The following is a 16,104-nucleotide window of genomic DNA, read 5'->3' on the forward strand; positions in this document are numbered from 1 at the left end:
CATGACTGTATCAAGTTCCAGGAATACTGTTTTAATAACCTCTGTATAAAACCACTGTGAAAAACTGGAAAGCAAGCCTGATTTTCAAACCTCATTGTGCCCATTCAGAAGCAATTTGTGAGTAGCTGGAGCTTCCAATAAGCATGGAGTTCCTCAGGCTGGACATCCTGTATTTAAGGTACTCAACATGTCTGCCCACACAGAAAATAAGTTGTACAGAGGAAAGTCAAGCCCTGTGAGCTACCTTGGCCAGTAGTTAAGACTTTGTTTCCTTCAAATTATGCTCTGTTTGTTGAACAGCATCTCTTTAAACCATCCATAACATCTCACCATGACTAAAACCCCTGGGTAAGATGCTGGCAAGATCAAGGTATTTCTGTGAAACATTTTATTTTGAAAGAAATACCACATTAAGGGCTGGCTATTTAAATTGTTTTTTACTGCATGTTTTCTCAGAAAAACTTAATTTTGTGTACCAGTAATGATGCTGAGTGGATAATAAGATGCAGTACATTGCTGCTGTGGGCTTTACACCATATGTCTTTCGTAACTACTGCATTTCAAGGGTTGGTTGTTCAGGTAATTGTATTGTCTCAGGAATTCATCATCACGGTAACCTGAAATCATGCACCTGTAAGACATAGAATACTGGGAATTTCAACATTTAAAACTAAACAGGAAGACTACAGAGTAAGAGTTGAAGTGTCAGAACTGTAGATTTATAAATATTTCTATATTTTCTGCTTGCTGAGATTTATGTATAAATCGAATTGCTATAACACTTTAAAGCAGACTGTGAGGACAATGATTTTAAAGGAGGAAAGTGATTAAGTGATAAAGCATAAGTCATTTTTTCATAGTGGTAAAGGGTAGTTGCTTCCTACCCTGAAATGCTGGGCCAGTGAATGATTGCTCTCATGGTATCTTCTTTCCAATTTTGCATGACACACAGAAATTTTGTTCTGTGTGTCACACAGATGGCATTTGGGGACATAAAAAATTGCTATGCCACATGTTGCTCCTTCCATCTAGTGAGCCACTTAGATGCCTCCTTTTCTAGGTGCACCTTAGTTGTAAATTAGTGGGATGCTGAGCCCATACTTCATTTACATCTTTTAAGGGTCATTGGTTTAAGGCTGGAAAATGCTTAATTTTTATTGACCAGTACTTAAGAGAGCAGTAGCTCTGGTAATGTCTGTATATATTTGCATACATAACGTTGTTACAGTGACAGTGCTATTTCTTACATGTCAACCAGGGACATCTGGTGAACAATGAATTTTTATTATTTCTGTATCTATTTAGAAAGCCTAGATAATTTAATGGCATGAAATTGGGGTCATGTAAAGGTTTATGAAAGGATCTTACAGAAATTCTGAGTAAAGCAGGAGAGTGAAATATGATGCAAAATTTTCCCTCCACGTCTCTTTTACAAAATTTATGGCACAACTAATTGAGTATCCTAAAACTAGAGGAGGAAAAAAATTGTTGTTGTATATTTATGATTATCGATCTGTTGTTCAAGTGCTTTGTACTGTCTCTGGAAGGATCTTGGTGTAGACGAAAAAGGTGTGTTTGTACTTAGGCAAGCGTGCACGGGTGCTGCAGGAATTACTGGTAGCATTTCTGGCTCTGCAGACATTTTTCCTCTGTGAATAGTCTGAACAGTGGCGTAGCACAGTGCTGGGCAGCATTTTGTTGCCAGGATTGCATTTCCACTGGGTGTGTGTAAATGGGTAGCGTAGATCTGACCGCTCTTCTCACAGGAACCCAAGGGCCACATTTGGATTCCAGCCACCACTCAAACCCAGTGATGATTTAACAGGATTTCCATTTCTTCCTCTTGGTCTGCCAAGAGTATCTTGCAGGCTTTAGGTTTTAAGCTTTTCTGTACAATTATCAGGACTGGTATCTTGGATTAAAATGAAAAGCGTTGGTTATCTTGTTTTAGTTTGGGTTTTTTTGTTTCTTTGGGTTTTTTTTGTTGTTTGGGTTTTTTTCTCTCATAACCTAAGGTCTACAAAGATGTGAATTTGAGAAATAAACAGATATTGGGAAAATAAATGCTGCAAATAAATGGTGAGAACTTGCAAGAAAGAACACAGAGAATAGCTTAGTACTGTCACCAGGAAACCAGAATGTTGGTTATCTTGTTTTGGTTTGGGTTTTTTTGTTTCTTTTTTTTTTTTGTTGTATGGGTTTTTTTCTCTCATAACCTAAGGTCTACAAAGATGTGAATTTGAGAAATAAACAGATATTGGGAAAATAAATGCTGCAAATAAATGGTGAGAACTTGCAAGAAAGAACACAGAGAATAGCTTAGTACTGTCACCAGGAAACCAGAAAAAGAGAAAAGTTGGTTGGTTTGTTTTGTTTTCTTTGCTTTTCCATGCTAGCTACACATTACCAACTTTTAGGAAAAGAAAGAAAAAACAATTAGTTTCCCACTTGTCAGATGTCAAAAGACTGAGTACTAGATGGATGCATCCTATCAGACATCAGCAGAAATCTTTGCTTGAAGTGCCAGCCTCTGAGTAGTAACTTTGCTTACTAGCACTCTGATAGATGTTTCATGCCTCCCCTGGATTTTCTGCAGTATGTCAAGCACTGCTATACTGGAAGCCTTTCTGAAATGCCTTTCTGAGTTTATGACAGGGCACAAAACCTGACTGTAAGTACTGAAGATGAGGTATGACAGGTCAAGATGAGGTATGAGAGGAGAATGCCTGTTTCTGTTGTGTCTTGACTTGCAGTTGACTAAGAAGGGGTTAATGGTTAGTGTTGGAAAAAATAGGTTGGATATTTGTCAATTCTCAAAGAGAAAAGCAACAACAAAAAGAAAATAGCATTAGGTTAATGATGTAAAACCCAAAAGAATTAATTTAAAACTCAATATTCAGAAAACTCTTATGTTCAATATAAGAGATACCTTCATTCAAAGAACTCTTCCCAGATGATTTATATTTTCCGTGCCTTTTCCAGGAAGCATTTCCTCTGGATGATGCCAGATGGTAATAAGAAATAATGATGGATTATTAGATTAAAATATATATAGTTACTCCATTAATCTTGAATTCAAGTGTATCTTCTGTCTGTTGTGTATCCCTCACCTCCTGAAGCAAGCAGTACTATTTTAAAATATGCATCTCCTTACAAGACTGAGAAAACCACATATTATTTAAATTATTTTGCAGAGCTTTATATCATACAGTATATTAAACTCTGATTACAATTGAATGAAAATGATCTCACTCTTAATAAAACTCAAGAAATCAAATAAAATCAAAGTAAACCTTCAGTTAGTTCTAAGACTTTGTTACTGCATTCACCAGACAGTGGTGCCTCAGGGGCTGATGATATAAAATGCAAGTTGGCACACTTGAATTTTTTCTTCTTAGTTTGTCCACCTGTGGGAGTCCCAGTGTTATTGCTTTTCCTTGGAAGTGGTTATAGGTTGTAAGTATTATGAGCTTAGTTTGTCTGCAGTCTGTTCTAAAACTACTGTTGTGCCAATTTGCATCACCCATGTTTGACTAATTCCAAAGTTATTGCTGCAGAGAGCAGCTGATGTTATAGGAAATATCAATTTTATATATATATATATATGTGTGTGTGTAAGAGTGTGTATATATACGCATATACATATATATATACTATATATATATATATAAATATATATATACACTAGCATGGTTATATACTCTATATATATATACTCTATATATATATATATATATAAATATATATATACACTAGCATGGTTTTACTGCATTTTGGCAGATTGGTAGCACTGAACTAGAGTCCAACAGGAAACAAATTGCAGTGTCAGCTGCTGGCTTGATTTGCATTCCACCTTTATTGCTAGGTTCTCAGGTTCATCATCATTCCTGGTGCCTCCTCAGAAGTCTGTTAAGTATTTAGAGTACACAATTCATAAAACAGGCTTGAAAATACTCCACTGGAGTTGCTAGATTACAGCAGTTGCTGCCAGAGCTTTTGAAGACAAAACATTTTGAAGTGATTGGTATGTACACGTGCACACATACACATCCTACACTACTGGAGCAATCAAAGCTCCCAACATTTCAGAGCACATTAGGAGCATAGAACTGGAGCTGTCTCACAGTTTTATCCAACTGTTTTGAAGCCATTAACATATTTATCCTTCGCCTGTGAACTTGGACACCAGAATTTAAGCTATACACAAAGACTACATTGCATGTTACAGTAACGTACAGGCCAACAACAAATTAACTTATCTGCCTGTGTAGGTACTGTAGAAATAAAAGCTACCCTGGCCTCAGAAACAGGACAGCTACATGGCCAAAGCGCCTCCAAACCAAAAGTTTGGTGTTTCTGGAGAGTTGCTGGCTGGGGCTCAGTGTCTGCAGATGAATCCCAGGTCCCTGTGCTGCATTGCCCCAGGGAGCAGGGGTGGTGATGTGGGTTTAGCATTATTGATGCTACCTTCAGATCTAAGGTTCAAAATAATTTCTGGAGACACAATGTTTAAGCCACTTCTTGAAATGCATCCCTCCTCTCTTTTGGCCTTTTTTGGAAACTCTCCCACCTCCTGCACGACTCTGCTCTGTTATTATGGCCTTAGCAGTATGGAATAGGTAAAGGCACAGTAGGAAAAAGGAATTGGTTCCATTACCATGTTCTCTCACAACTGGGTGAGACTGAGAAAAAGAAAATATGGGCTGAGAACCATAAACAGTGCAGTGTACTTCTATGGGCTGTGTGTGCAGAGCTGATTTTTACCAGGGGAGCTCTGAAATTATCATCTTTGCTTGAGGGCAAAAAAATATTTGGTTGTGGGAATGTGAGATTGTGCTGGTTTGGGTCATTGGCAGGGATAGCACCATTCAACAGTAGTGCTGACTTATTGCAGTATTTAGTGATGCACAGACATTTCCATAATGCCCATCAGCAGGATGGCAAAAAGGGAACTTCTCACTCAGCATTTGTCTGAGGCTGTTTCTGACAGGAAGGATGACTTCTAAGATTATTTTGAATGAACGTGTGATAAAGGAAAATTTCCACCACTTTACTATGCAACTGAGGCTGGCAAAGTGAAAAATTTAGTAGGCTTCAGTTTTATCGGTATCTTTCCTTTCTGCACTACTATTTTGCTCAAAAAAAAAATAAAAGAGGAAATATAAAAACCAGCTCTTCCTAAAAGTCTACAGGCCCACTAGATTAAGCATAACAAGGCTGAGGGCTGAGATCAAGTTATCTCCACAGGTTACTGTATGTCAGCTGATCCACAATAATTCTGTGTGCACATGGTCTTAACCTAAGACAGATGAAAAATAATGCAACAAAGAAAAATGAAAAATAATAACGTTATCTTGCAGTGGGGGAGGTGTGCAATGAGTCAAATTCCTGCATGATAATGCAATGGCTTAGGAAACCCCTTATCTACATAGAAAGGTGATTATTGCAGCATCATGTTTTGTTTTGTGGTTCTAAAGGGCCGTGCACAATGGGGTTGTAATTCATATAATGTTTGATGTGATGTCCAGAAGTCAAACTTAAATATGGATATAGTAATCAGGAAGTCTTCAATTTGAAAAACAGCCTTGCTTCCTTGTTTTATGGAGATGTTACTGAGATGCCCACAGGTGCTGGAGAAGTGTGTAAAAAATTAAATGAAACCTTTAAAAATGGATTTTTTTTGTGGTTTCAGATACACAAATATGTTACAAATAAAGACAAAATAATCACTGTAATATGTTACCAGCTTTTAGGGTGATATTTGCTCTTGCATCTGTGTTCTTGTTGCCTGTGCACAGTATTTGTATACAACGTAGGGAAGTCAGGAAAACTTGGTTTTTTCACTAGAAGTGTATATATCTATAAAGCAAGGTTGAAAGTCTGCTTTCAAGTCTGCAATGCATTCATTTCACTTGCCAATACCTGATCATTTGCAAATGGTAACTTGGTTGAAGCCCCACATGCTCCAGCTTTGGGAAAACAGCTGATATATGTGCTGTGTGTACCACTTCTTTTTATCCTCACCATTTCTATTCACTTTAAAGCTGTTTTGTTTACTTTGTAATTTTTTAAAATATCTAAAATAATATATATATATATGCATATATATAGCAAATAAGAAAACTGGTATATAAAGTGTAGGTTATGAATGGTGTAATAATGAATAATGGTAAAATTAGTCAGCTTTATTTAATCCTCAGAGCCTTTGATTTCTTTGAAAAGTTGCATACGCCATTATCATTACATGCTGGTTTTCTGCATTTCAAAAATTAGTAAAAGAGGAGATTGCTTTAAAGCAGGACAATGTTACATTTCTTTGTATATATTTCTGTGTAAAGAGAGTAAGCATAAGAATGAAACAGGTGAAACAAATAAGCTACTGCATCCATGGGGAAAAAATGGGTGAAATTTATTCTGAGTCTGGTTGAAGCAGCTGAAATTAAGAAGAGCTACAGTTACCTTTCCAAGATAACTGGGAAAGTGCTATGCAGCTCACACCAGAGGCAAAAGAAGATGAGCGTGAATTGGATAAGGTGGATCCATTATTGACACTCTATAGACATGGAAAAGTAGGACCAGGAATGGAGAAATATTAAAACAAGGAAAAAAACAAAGAACGTTTAGAACATTGTTCAATCAACTGAACCAGCAAAAAATATTTTTCAGACTGTGCAAATCTCGTCAGGAAATGGTCCTGTAGTTGTTTCAGAAAAGGTCATAGCTGAGGAGCTGAGAGCGTGGTGCCAGAATGTTGAGGAACTGCGGAGGTGTTCAGCAGCTGCTCAGCTGTGTAACTGCAGCATGCAAGCAGTGCTGGAAAACAAAGTCAGATGTTTAAAGAGAATAAAATGTAGTGGAAGAACTCTTGAGTTCTTTGCTTGGGGGACTTCCAGAGACATGGAGCTGCAGAATGCATTTACTGCAGGAGGCAGTGCTAGGGTAGTAAGACAAAGAGAGAGCAGACACAAGAGTTCTGCTAGAGAGGTGAAACTGGTTCTGGAAGATTTGATGTGAATGACCAAGGCATACAAAGCAAAATATTTCATTGTGTTTCACATGGTCTTATAAAAGCTTCATGAACTTTTTTAACTTTAAAGAAGGATGTACCAGTTCCAGGAACATGAAATTTCATGTAGAATTACCAATTATTATTAATAAGTCCCTAATCTCATACTGTGCAATGCTTTTCTTTTTTTCTCCTCAGTGTAATAAATACTTTTATTGAAGAGTAGAATTGATTCTATAGGAGACAAAAAAAAATTCAAAGCCCTTAAGTTAACTCTAATAGACATTAAAAGACACTGTTAAATGCAGGTTTCCCATTAGAGTGAACATTTTAATAATTAAGTCAATAAAAATGAAAACATGCTGATATGACAATAATCTGGAAAATCTACTGCTTTGCTCCCAGGTATTGGTGTACATGGGAAGTCCCTTAGCCCTAAGAGCACTGAAACACAGAAGTTTATAGGCAAATCCCAGCAAAAAAAACAAAAAAGAGTCTCTGGCCTTAGTGAGAACAATAACACATGCCTGTGTCAGCAAATGCCTTTTCCTGCCCTCTGGCTCTGAACAGGGAAGTCCTTGTTAATCAGACAGTGTGATCTTGGCTTAATGATTCGGAATCACTACAATGCGATGCCAAAAATCTCTCTAAGAGAAAAAGAAATAATCTCCTTCTTTGTTATCATTTTTGAAGGCTCTAAGTATGAATGAGGTTTGAAAAAAGGAAAAGCAGGGCTGGAACTTGTCTTTTATGGCCAGAAAATTCTTGTATCTCTTCCAAGTGACACTGTAAGGCTTTCTGTTTTGAAAGTCTAAAAGGAAATATTTTGTTTAATCTTTATGGAGGTGAGGGAGAGGACAAAGACAGAAACCTTGAGCTTTCCTCCATCTTCCCCATCCTCATCTTGATCTGAATGTCTTGGAAAAGGAGAGAGCTCAATTTGGTGAAGTAACTCATTTGGAATATCAATTATCCTCCAAAAACATGTCCCAGACTTCCTAAGCTGTCAGAAGGTTTGTCACTGCCGCATGCGAACCTTTAGAAGTTACATCTGAGGAGGGAAGATGTTGTTAGAAATCTTCCCCTGTGTTGACTCACTGTCTCAATTTCTTCTAAAAAAATTCCTAATTAGTTATTTCTCTCCTAACTCTGCAGCACCAGGGAAAAATTGGAGTCAAATTTAATGTTGGGACGGATGACATCGCCATCGAAGAGATGAACGCCATCATTAACGATGGGAAGTACCACGTGGTGCGCTTCACAAGGAGCGGTGGCAATGCCACCCTACAGGTGGACAACTGGCCCGTCATCGAGCGTTACCCAGCAGGTAAGGCCTCACACAAACACCTGGCACTAAGAGGGTGGGGGGTGCCTGGAGTTTGCCTCGTTTTGCTCCTCTCCTAATGCAGTATCAGCTCCGTTGAAGTGTTTTAGTAGCTACAGAAGTAGTTAAAAGAATCCTGAGCAGTACATTTTATGATGATGGCATTTCCTAAGTGAGTTTAAAAGCCCAAATTCAAGTTATTACTGGAAGTGGAAAAATGCAGTTATTGAGGCATGAAGTAGTAGTTTTGTTTCTTGCTATCATTTGTTTTTATTGCACTTTTGGTTTAGTGGGGGAAAAAAAAGGCTTTGACAAAAGCTACACAGTTTAAAGTGACTCACAAGTCTATCCCCAAGTGATGGGGTGAAACATTTACTGAGGAAAAGGTTGTCTGTGTTCTTTTGATTACAAGATTACAGCAATCTGAAGCTTATGAATTTAGCAGAAGTCTTCCAGCAGACACAAGCCAAACGGCGTCGCAGTTATCAATTGTACAGGAAACCGCCCAAACTGAGGTGCCTTAACTCCAGATGCAAACTGCAGGATATTATTTATGCAGATGATGCTGGTTACTTGAAGAGGACCAAGCTGTCTTGAGCAGGCCCATATTTAATTTTATGCAAATGCTATGTGCTGAGGATTACTATGCTGCTAATTTTATTCATTTTTAAAGGCAACAGGTTTTTCAGACATGCAATCCCTTTCTTATTGAGTAGGACAACTGAGCCATGAATGGTAACTTATGCATCTGCATGTTATCTCCTAACAGTTGCTCTGTGTGTTTATATTAAGCAAAAGGCAGCAAGTCTAGAGGTGGAAATGGAGGCAAATATACAAACCAGAATGCCGATGCACAAATGACAGTTCTGATTTATCGGTTTAAAAGTAGAGAATTCTTCATTTTTGAGGGTGGAGTGCAGCAGGAGGGTGTGTTTCACTAGTAAGGAGTGCATAAACCATTCCCTGAACTAATTATTAGTATTTAGGATGGAGATTTTTGTTATTGTTGCTGCCATTTCAGTTGTAGTCCAGCTATTTTAAAAATAAAAATATTTCTTTAAACATCCACATATGAAATATAACCCTTCAGATAATTTCTTGGAAAAAATTCAGAATATATGAACTAATGAAAGTATGTATTGGGAAAGAGACTATGTACAGCAGAAGTTGTTAATAAACCTACCTATGTGCTAATGTGCTATAAATGAATGACAGCTCTGACAATTAGAACCATTAATGATTTCTAAGTTATCACCTATGAAGGGTGATAAACACTTGAGGGAAAGGGGGATACTGAATGAAATACATTCAGTGATCTTTCAGATATTCCTGTTTCCCCTGTGGCCCCCTAGCTTTCTCCTTTTGAGGTGTTTGGTAAATGTTGCTGAAATAAGGTGTAAGCTGGGGAAGACTTGTCAGAGTTTGTGTTCAAGACCTATTCAACACAAAGGGGAAAATAGACTTGAGGTGCTTTTCTGTTTATTTTGGGTTTTGCCTAAATGATTAGCGTGAATTCCCCACATCCAAGCTCAGGAGTGATGCATCCCAACAAGAGGAAGTCAGGCAAACATGCCAGGAGGTCTGTGTGAATGAACAGGGAGCTCCTGGATAGGCTCAAACACAACAAGAAGCCTTGAGTTCTGAAGCTAGTGGCACATAGAGCTTGTTTATACTGAACAAAGATCAATTTAGAAAAGAGAATTCTTTCCTTGGGATGGGATTGGTGGAGTGGAAGAAAGTTGGATGTTTTCTTTGAAAAAAGAAAACAAAATATTAAATTTTTATTGAGTTTCCATGAGCGCTGTATGTGCAGGCTGCATTTCAAGCTATTCTCGGTTGCTTCGTTAGCTGTGGTACAGAATCTCTTGGCTTGTTTTATTGTTGGATCTTCTAAAACTGCTGTTGGCCTGTAATTTTCTTTGACTTTTCCATAGTAATATTTTATGACTCCTGTATGCCATAGCATTGCTTTTGGTTGCTATTCTCCCCCTTTTCACCTTCCATCTCTTCTCCCTTCCCAGAAAGCCACACCTTTCTCTTCTCTTACTATGCTGCTCCATCAGATTTGCCAGTCTTGTTGTTTTGGGTTTTTTTAGTTTTTAGTAAAACCAAGATTAGGCAGCCTAATAGGTAAAGTTGCTGTATTTACATATGCTGGATTTTTTTTTTTTTTTCAAAGATAAAGTTAAATAATCAGTTGGTTGTCTAAAGCATACCAACAGATCAGGCTCTTCTTTATGAGGAAAGATTTTTCTCAGAATTCCTCTTCAGGCTGGGATGCCTGATTACAAGACATTGCTTGTTTGTGTTTGGTGCCTTAAAATGCTGCATGAAGACTTTCTGAGAGAATTTTCTGGTCAGAGACTTGGGAATTTCCAGTTTCATTGCCTGTGTATCCTTCATCCAGCCCCATGAAACTGCTGCGGATAAGGATACCCAAGGCCCAAAACCAGCTGGTACCTTGCAAAAGAATATCAAATGGCAACACTTCATAGAGCTTCCATGGTGGCTTTGTGTGTTTTACCCAAGAGCTGCATAAAATGCAGAAGAGTGACCCTGGAAGAGGAATAGAATGCAGTCTGTCTCTCCTGTGACATCAATCTTGATCTAGATTTGAGTTTGCTCTGGGCCAATGCACCTTCAATTTATATCTGAGTGGGTCTGAAATGAGAGAGCTGTAAAAGGAAAAGAGGTAGGGGTCAGTGGTAGAGGATGATTATCCTAGTTAAGGTAGATGTGGGGTTTTTTTTTTAAATATAGTTGAGAAAAATATGTTTTAGTCCTAGACAAATGTGACGATTTCAGTATCCTGAAATGGCTGGATGATTTTCAGAAACAGAGGTTTGGATTTACATACGCATGTTCTTCCAGACTACCATCAAAGTAATTTTTTTACTCTGAAGTTTCTTTCCTGTCACCTTTATGAATAAAATAAAATGCTAGAGCTATGAGGATGTATACTTTGATTTCTGCCCTTTATTAAATGTTGATCCTGTTTTCCCCACTTCTTATGTTTGTGGCTGGTGCATAGCCCTGTGATTGTGAGTGGCACACTGTAGTTTTTTGATAGTTGAGTAAGATGCCCATATCTTCACTTGATTTATTTATTCCATCTGTCTTAACTAAAATCAGTGCTATGTCTCTTTGCTGAATTATCACCATTCCTCTGCACCTTCCTGAAGAAATTTAGTACTTGATCTTGATCTCTTTTTCAGATAGTAAATTCACATTAACTTAGCTGGATGCAGCCTAACTGATGATCATATTAAACAGGGATGAGAAAACTGCTGACTATTCAGTCAGAGCTCCTAATCAATAGACTATCCCCATTTCCAAGCAGATCCTTTCTACTCCTTGTCGCTTATCTGGTCTGCTCCACTGTCTAGTTTTAATTTCCCTTCCCAATGGTCTGGCTGCTGTTGTGGTGATGGGACTGCTCCACAGTAGCAACTCCAGCTGCTTCTGTGAAGAGGCTGCTCTTGTAACTTCAGTTAGGTGATAATTCTACACTGACTTGTCAGTTTCCGAAGGGTGCATAAAACAAATAACTTCTTAATTTGTGTCAATCTGAACTAAGAATTATGGTCAAATTAAAAAAAAAAAAAAAGGAAAGTTGTTTTAGTAATATGAAAATATTAATTTCAGTATTTTCTGAGTAAAATGTTCTGACTTTTCATGTCAAGATTGCCCAGTGTTTACAGGAGACTCAGATAATCTGAGAACAAAGCATTTTGTTCCATTTGAAACAACATTTTCTTCCTTATCTGAAAGAAAATATGTTTAAAATAAGATCAAAAAGGGAGGAAGAAAAAAAAACCCCAAATCTTTATCATAATAGTGCTCATAACCGTATCTGCTTATCATGAAAAACAGTTTTCTTAATTATCTTATTTTTTTTTCCCTTGGTAGTGAAGTGTGTATATTTTACATAGTTAGAGAACATATGTCAAGACAAGGTAGAGGACATTTTAAAGCCACAATAACCACTACTTATTGTGAGAGAATTTCAGAATCACTTTTCTGACACTAACTCTGTGCTTTCTGTGGTCAAAGGCAGTTTTCTCAATGATGATTCTTTTAAAACACACAGCACAACTAATCATTTTATCAGTGAGGATTTTCTCTTCATGATTTCCATCGTAAATCACACTGATGCAGCATTTTCTGTCTAGAAAATGACCTAGTAGATGCTGGGCAATGGGTCTATGGTTTCAAAGCTGCTCAGTCTGCTGACAATGCTCAGCATTCCTGAGACCCTGCAGCAATTTGGAAGGTACTGTCTGATGTAGGCAAATATCTAAAATGATGCCCTCCCAGTCATCCCTGGATCTCTTCTTAGCCTTAGAAAAGCATAACTTTGTTGCAGCTGTCCTCACGTACCCCATGGGTCAGGACATGTCAGGGATGTGTCTGACAGACCAAGATCTGACAGCACGAGCATGTCACTCACATTGCTTGCAGTAAAGAGCTTGTCCAAAGCATTGCCAGACTGCTGGAACAGATGAATCTCTGTGATTAGGAGGTATAAATCATGGTAGAGCACAACACCGAAAAAGAACCTGTGTGAGAGACCGTGGATGCTGGCAGAAGAGCAAACTGACATTATGCTAAGTGCCAGTACCTCTGCAATATGGCAGTCACCAGCTTGAAGGGCTTTGGTATAATATAGAATAATTCTATAATTGTTTGTTTTTTTGGTTTTTTTTGTTGTTTTGTTTTTTGTTTTTTGTTTTTTGTTTTGTTTGTTTGTTTGTTTAATTGAATTGGAGTTTTCTTGGTGGTTTGGTTTTGATTAAAGAGCTGAGATCATACATCTTGTCTTCTTGTCTTTAGGGACTGTCTCTGGATCTGTGAGATAAAGGTTGTTCCTGCAGAACACCCAAGGGCTAGGGGAAGGGGACATGTCATTTAAATGCTTCTCTTGGTCCCTGTATTCTAGAAAATAGAAAAAGCGTCTGTCATCTTTTCATGGGATACATGTTACTTTAAGATAAATGCTAGGAGTCAGCTATTACCATGTATCCTATTTAGGGTAAATAACATCCATTTGTCTTGCTTTTTCTGTGTTCAGATTGACTATAAAATTAACAGGAGACATTTGTGTCAGTACATTTGTTTCTCCAGGAATGGATTAGCATTTCCCAAGTGATCCATGTACTTGCCTAACTTGCTTACTGTTGGCTTAGAAACAGCTTCCAAATTCAAGCCCCTACAGCCTCTTCTGAAGAGGACCAGAGATGTTTTTCTTGTATAAGTGTGGTGGTAGGAAGACATCTCAAGCACTTTCACAAATGTGTGTTTGAATATTCTAATAAAAGGGACAGTCAGCCTGTTATCACCGCATTCATAATGGTCAAGGTGATGTAGGAACCTAACAAGTAAATTATCACTGAGTGTTTGCCTTGCCTTGTGCCAGAGAGCAAATTTTCAAACCTCTCTGGCCACTGCTGTTTGGACACAGGACTTTCAGGGCGTTTCACAGGAAAAAACCACAAGCTTCTGACTGCCATTTATTTGTCCAGTAACACATTGCCTGTACCCTTTTTCTGACTGGGTTCCTCCTTTGGATAAAATAATCCATCTTGGTTCTCTCTTGTGTGTGTTCCTTTGCTATGGCCAGAGTTTTGACTCCTACAGTCAGATTTGTCATCCCTCAATCCTGATGGTAAGACATAGAGGATATGAGGAAACACCACCATCTGATAAGCTGCAAAGCTTACAAACCTGGAAGAATCTCCCATTACTTCTTCCCAAAGACAAAATGAAAACTGTCCTTATGCCCAGGAGGGAAGTCCAATGGAAAAGATTTAAGCAATTAAGAAGAGAATGAAGCAATTTATCTTCTCTAAAACACAGAGTGCCCCATGCCTCCTGGTTTGGATGTCATTTTCCTGTTGTGGGAAACCAGTGATGCCAGTAAAATAAGGACATCTCATAAGAATTTACTTCCCTTGGAGGTAACAGTGTTTGGAAAAAATTGTGAGGATTTCTCAGGAGCTCTCCATCTGGGAATATGTAGAAGGTGAATGTGCAAGTAAACACTTTATGTATAAATTTATGCCACATGTATAAAATCAGGCTTTAGAAGTAGAAGATGTGGGTCTAAAATATATACTCTATGGAATTAATAAGACGTGAATGGGAAAAATACCAGCTGAGTCAGTAGTTATTTTGTGACCAAGTAAAGTCTCACCCTCCCTGATCTGGAAAACAAAACTCATCAGTGTTATTTATGGCCTTTCATGTGTCCATGGAGTCACATCTCCCTGGGGTTCTGTCTGTGCTGAGGTCTCCACCTGGGAAGGTCTGCTGGTACCTGGTATAGTTAAACCTACGCTGGTTTTGTAGGAGATAATGGGGTATAAATATGAATGAGTTAACTTACTTGGTATTTTTGATTAGCAAAAAGTCTTTGATGAAGTTCCATGTGAAAATATTCAGGAAGAATTTACCCAGCCCTGGTGGTAAAGGTCAAGTTCTTTGATGGATCAGACTCTCTCTTAGGGAGAACAAGGTCACAGATTCCCACCTAATGAAAATCAAAAGAGTAAATAAATTAATTCTCAATGGAAATATGATAATCTAAACCTTGTTATATATTGAATAACATTGATTTTTTTTTTAATATAAAAATCAGAAACCATACAGGCTGTAAGAGAGACAAATTCGAGATTACTACAGAATAAAAAGATTAGTGAATGAAGAATTAAAAAATTTGTGCTTCCTTTAGCAGGCAATGAAAAAACAAAATGGAAAAATGAAAGGTAGAAAAATCTAAAGAGGTATTTTGAAATAAAAACATTTAATAATCCCAAATTTTTACAATTCTGAAATTCAGAAATTATTGGTTTTGTGCAATTTATTTGCAATTTTTCTAGAATGAGAGGTTTTGCAAAATCGTCATTGGCTTAAACATTTTAATCAAAAAAAGTATTTTCTATTCTTATCTTAAAGTTTAAAAAACAACTGACTCTCTTGAATATAGAGTAGCAGTAAAAGTAAAGTTGACCTATGAAAGATAATGCACATGGGTGAGATAATCTGAATTTTCCTAGAAAATATTTTTAATTGATTGCACTGGCTCAAGACAAAAGTTTAATGCTGTACACATCTCATTGTTTATTTCATTACCAGTCAAAAAACAGGTTCTGAGAATGTTTAGAATGCTAAAGAAAATATTAGTGGAACTATATTTAAATCAATGGGCCACTTTCCCTGTAAAGGATTAGTGGCTTGGATGGCTTTTTTTCCCATTCCCATTTCCTTTTTTTTTTTTTTTTTTCTTTTCTGCATGTGTATTTAAGAGTATGGTTAGTGATAGAAGACCTTAAGAAATTAGAAATTAAAATGTACTGGGTCAAGTCTGCTTCTTTGCATAAATTGTTTCTCTTAGAGAGTAACTTAGAAGAAACATCCTACTCAGAAGAAATCCTTTTGCTTTCAGTCCAAGCACTTTCCAGTTCATCCCACTTTGTTCTAACAAAAGGATATTAGACATTAACGCAGATATTAATTCGGCATTTTAAGACCTTAGTTTTCTTTTTCATACCTCAGAACTGGAAAGCCCAATGTCATTCTGTCGCTGACTACCTGTTGAATGTCTTTCCTCATGAATTCTCTATCAGAGTATCCCAACTTAGGGCAAGTAGTATGACTGGTCTTATATCTTAAGTGTGCGACCTGCACTTTGTAGTGTAAGCCTTGGTGTCACTTCTGTTAATTCAGAAGGGCTCTTGACTGATATCTGCAGCCTCTTCAGCTTTACTACCATGTC

General features: G+C 37.5%; 1 protein-coding gene across 10 annotated transcripts in view; it reads left to right on the forward strand.

Annotated features, from left to right (window-relative positions):
- Positions 1-16,104, forward strand: part of NRXN1 (neurexin 1) — a 672,393-nt gene that overhangs the window by 543,211 nt on the left and 113,078 nt on the right. For all 10 annotated transcript variants that reach the window (XM_041424058.1, XM_041424060.1, XM_041424063.1 and 7 more), the window contains one exon: positions 8,162-8,333. In XM_041424058.1, coding sequence (XP_041279992.1) covers positions 8,162-8,333 — 172 coding nt within the window. The remainder of the gene's footprint in view (positions 1-8,161; positions 8,334-16,104) is intronic.

The sequence above is a fragment of the Onychostruthus taczanowskii genome, unplaced genomic scaffold (assembly GCF_017590055.1).
Source record: "Onychostruthus taczanowskii isolate IOZ18803 unplaced genomic scaffold, ASM1759005v1 scaffold80, whole genome shotgun sequence".
In the NCBI taxonomy this organism is placed as follows: domain Eukaryota; kingdom Metazoa; phylum Chordata; class Aves; order Passeriformes; family Passeridae; genus Onychostruthus; species Onychostruthus taczanowskii.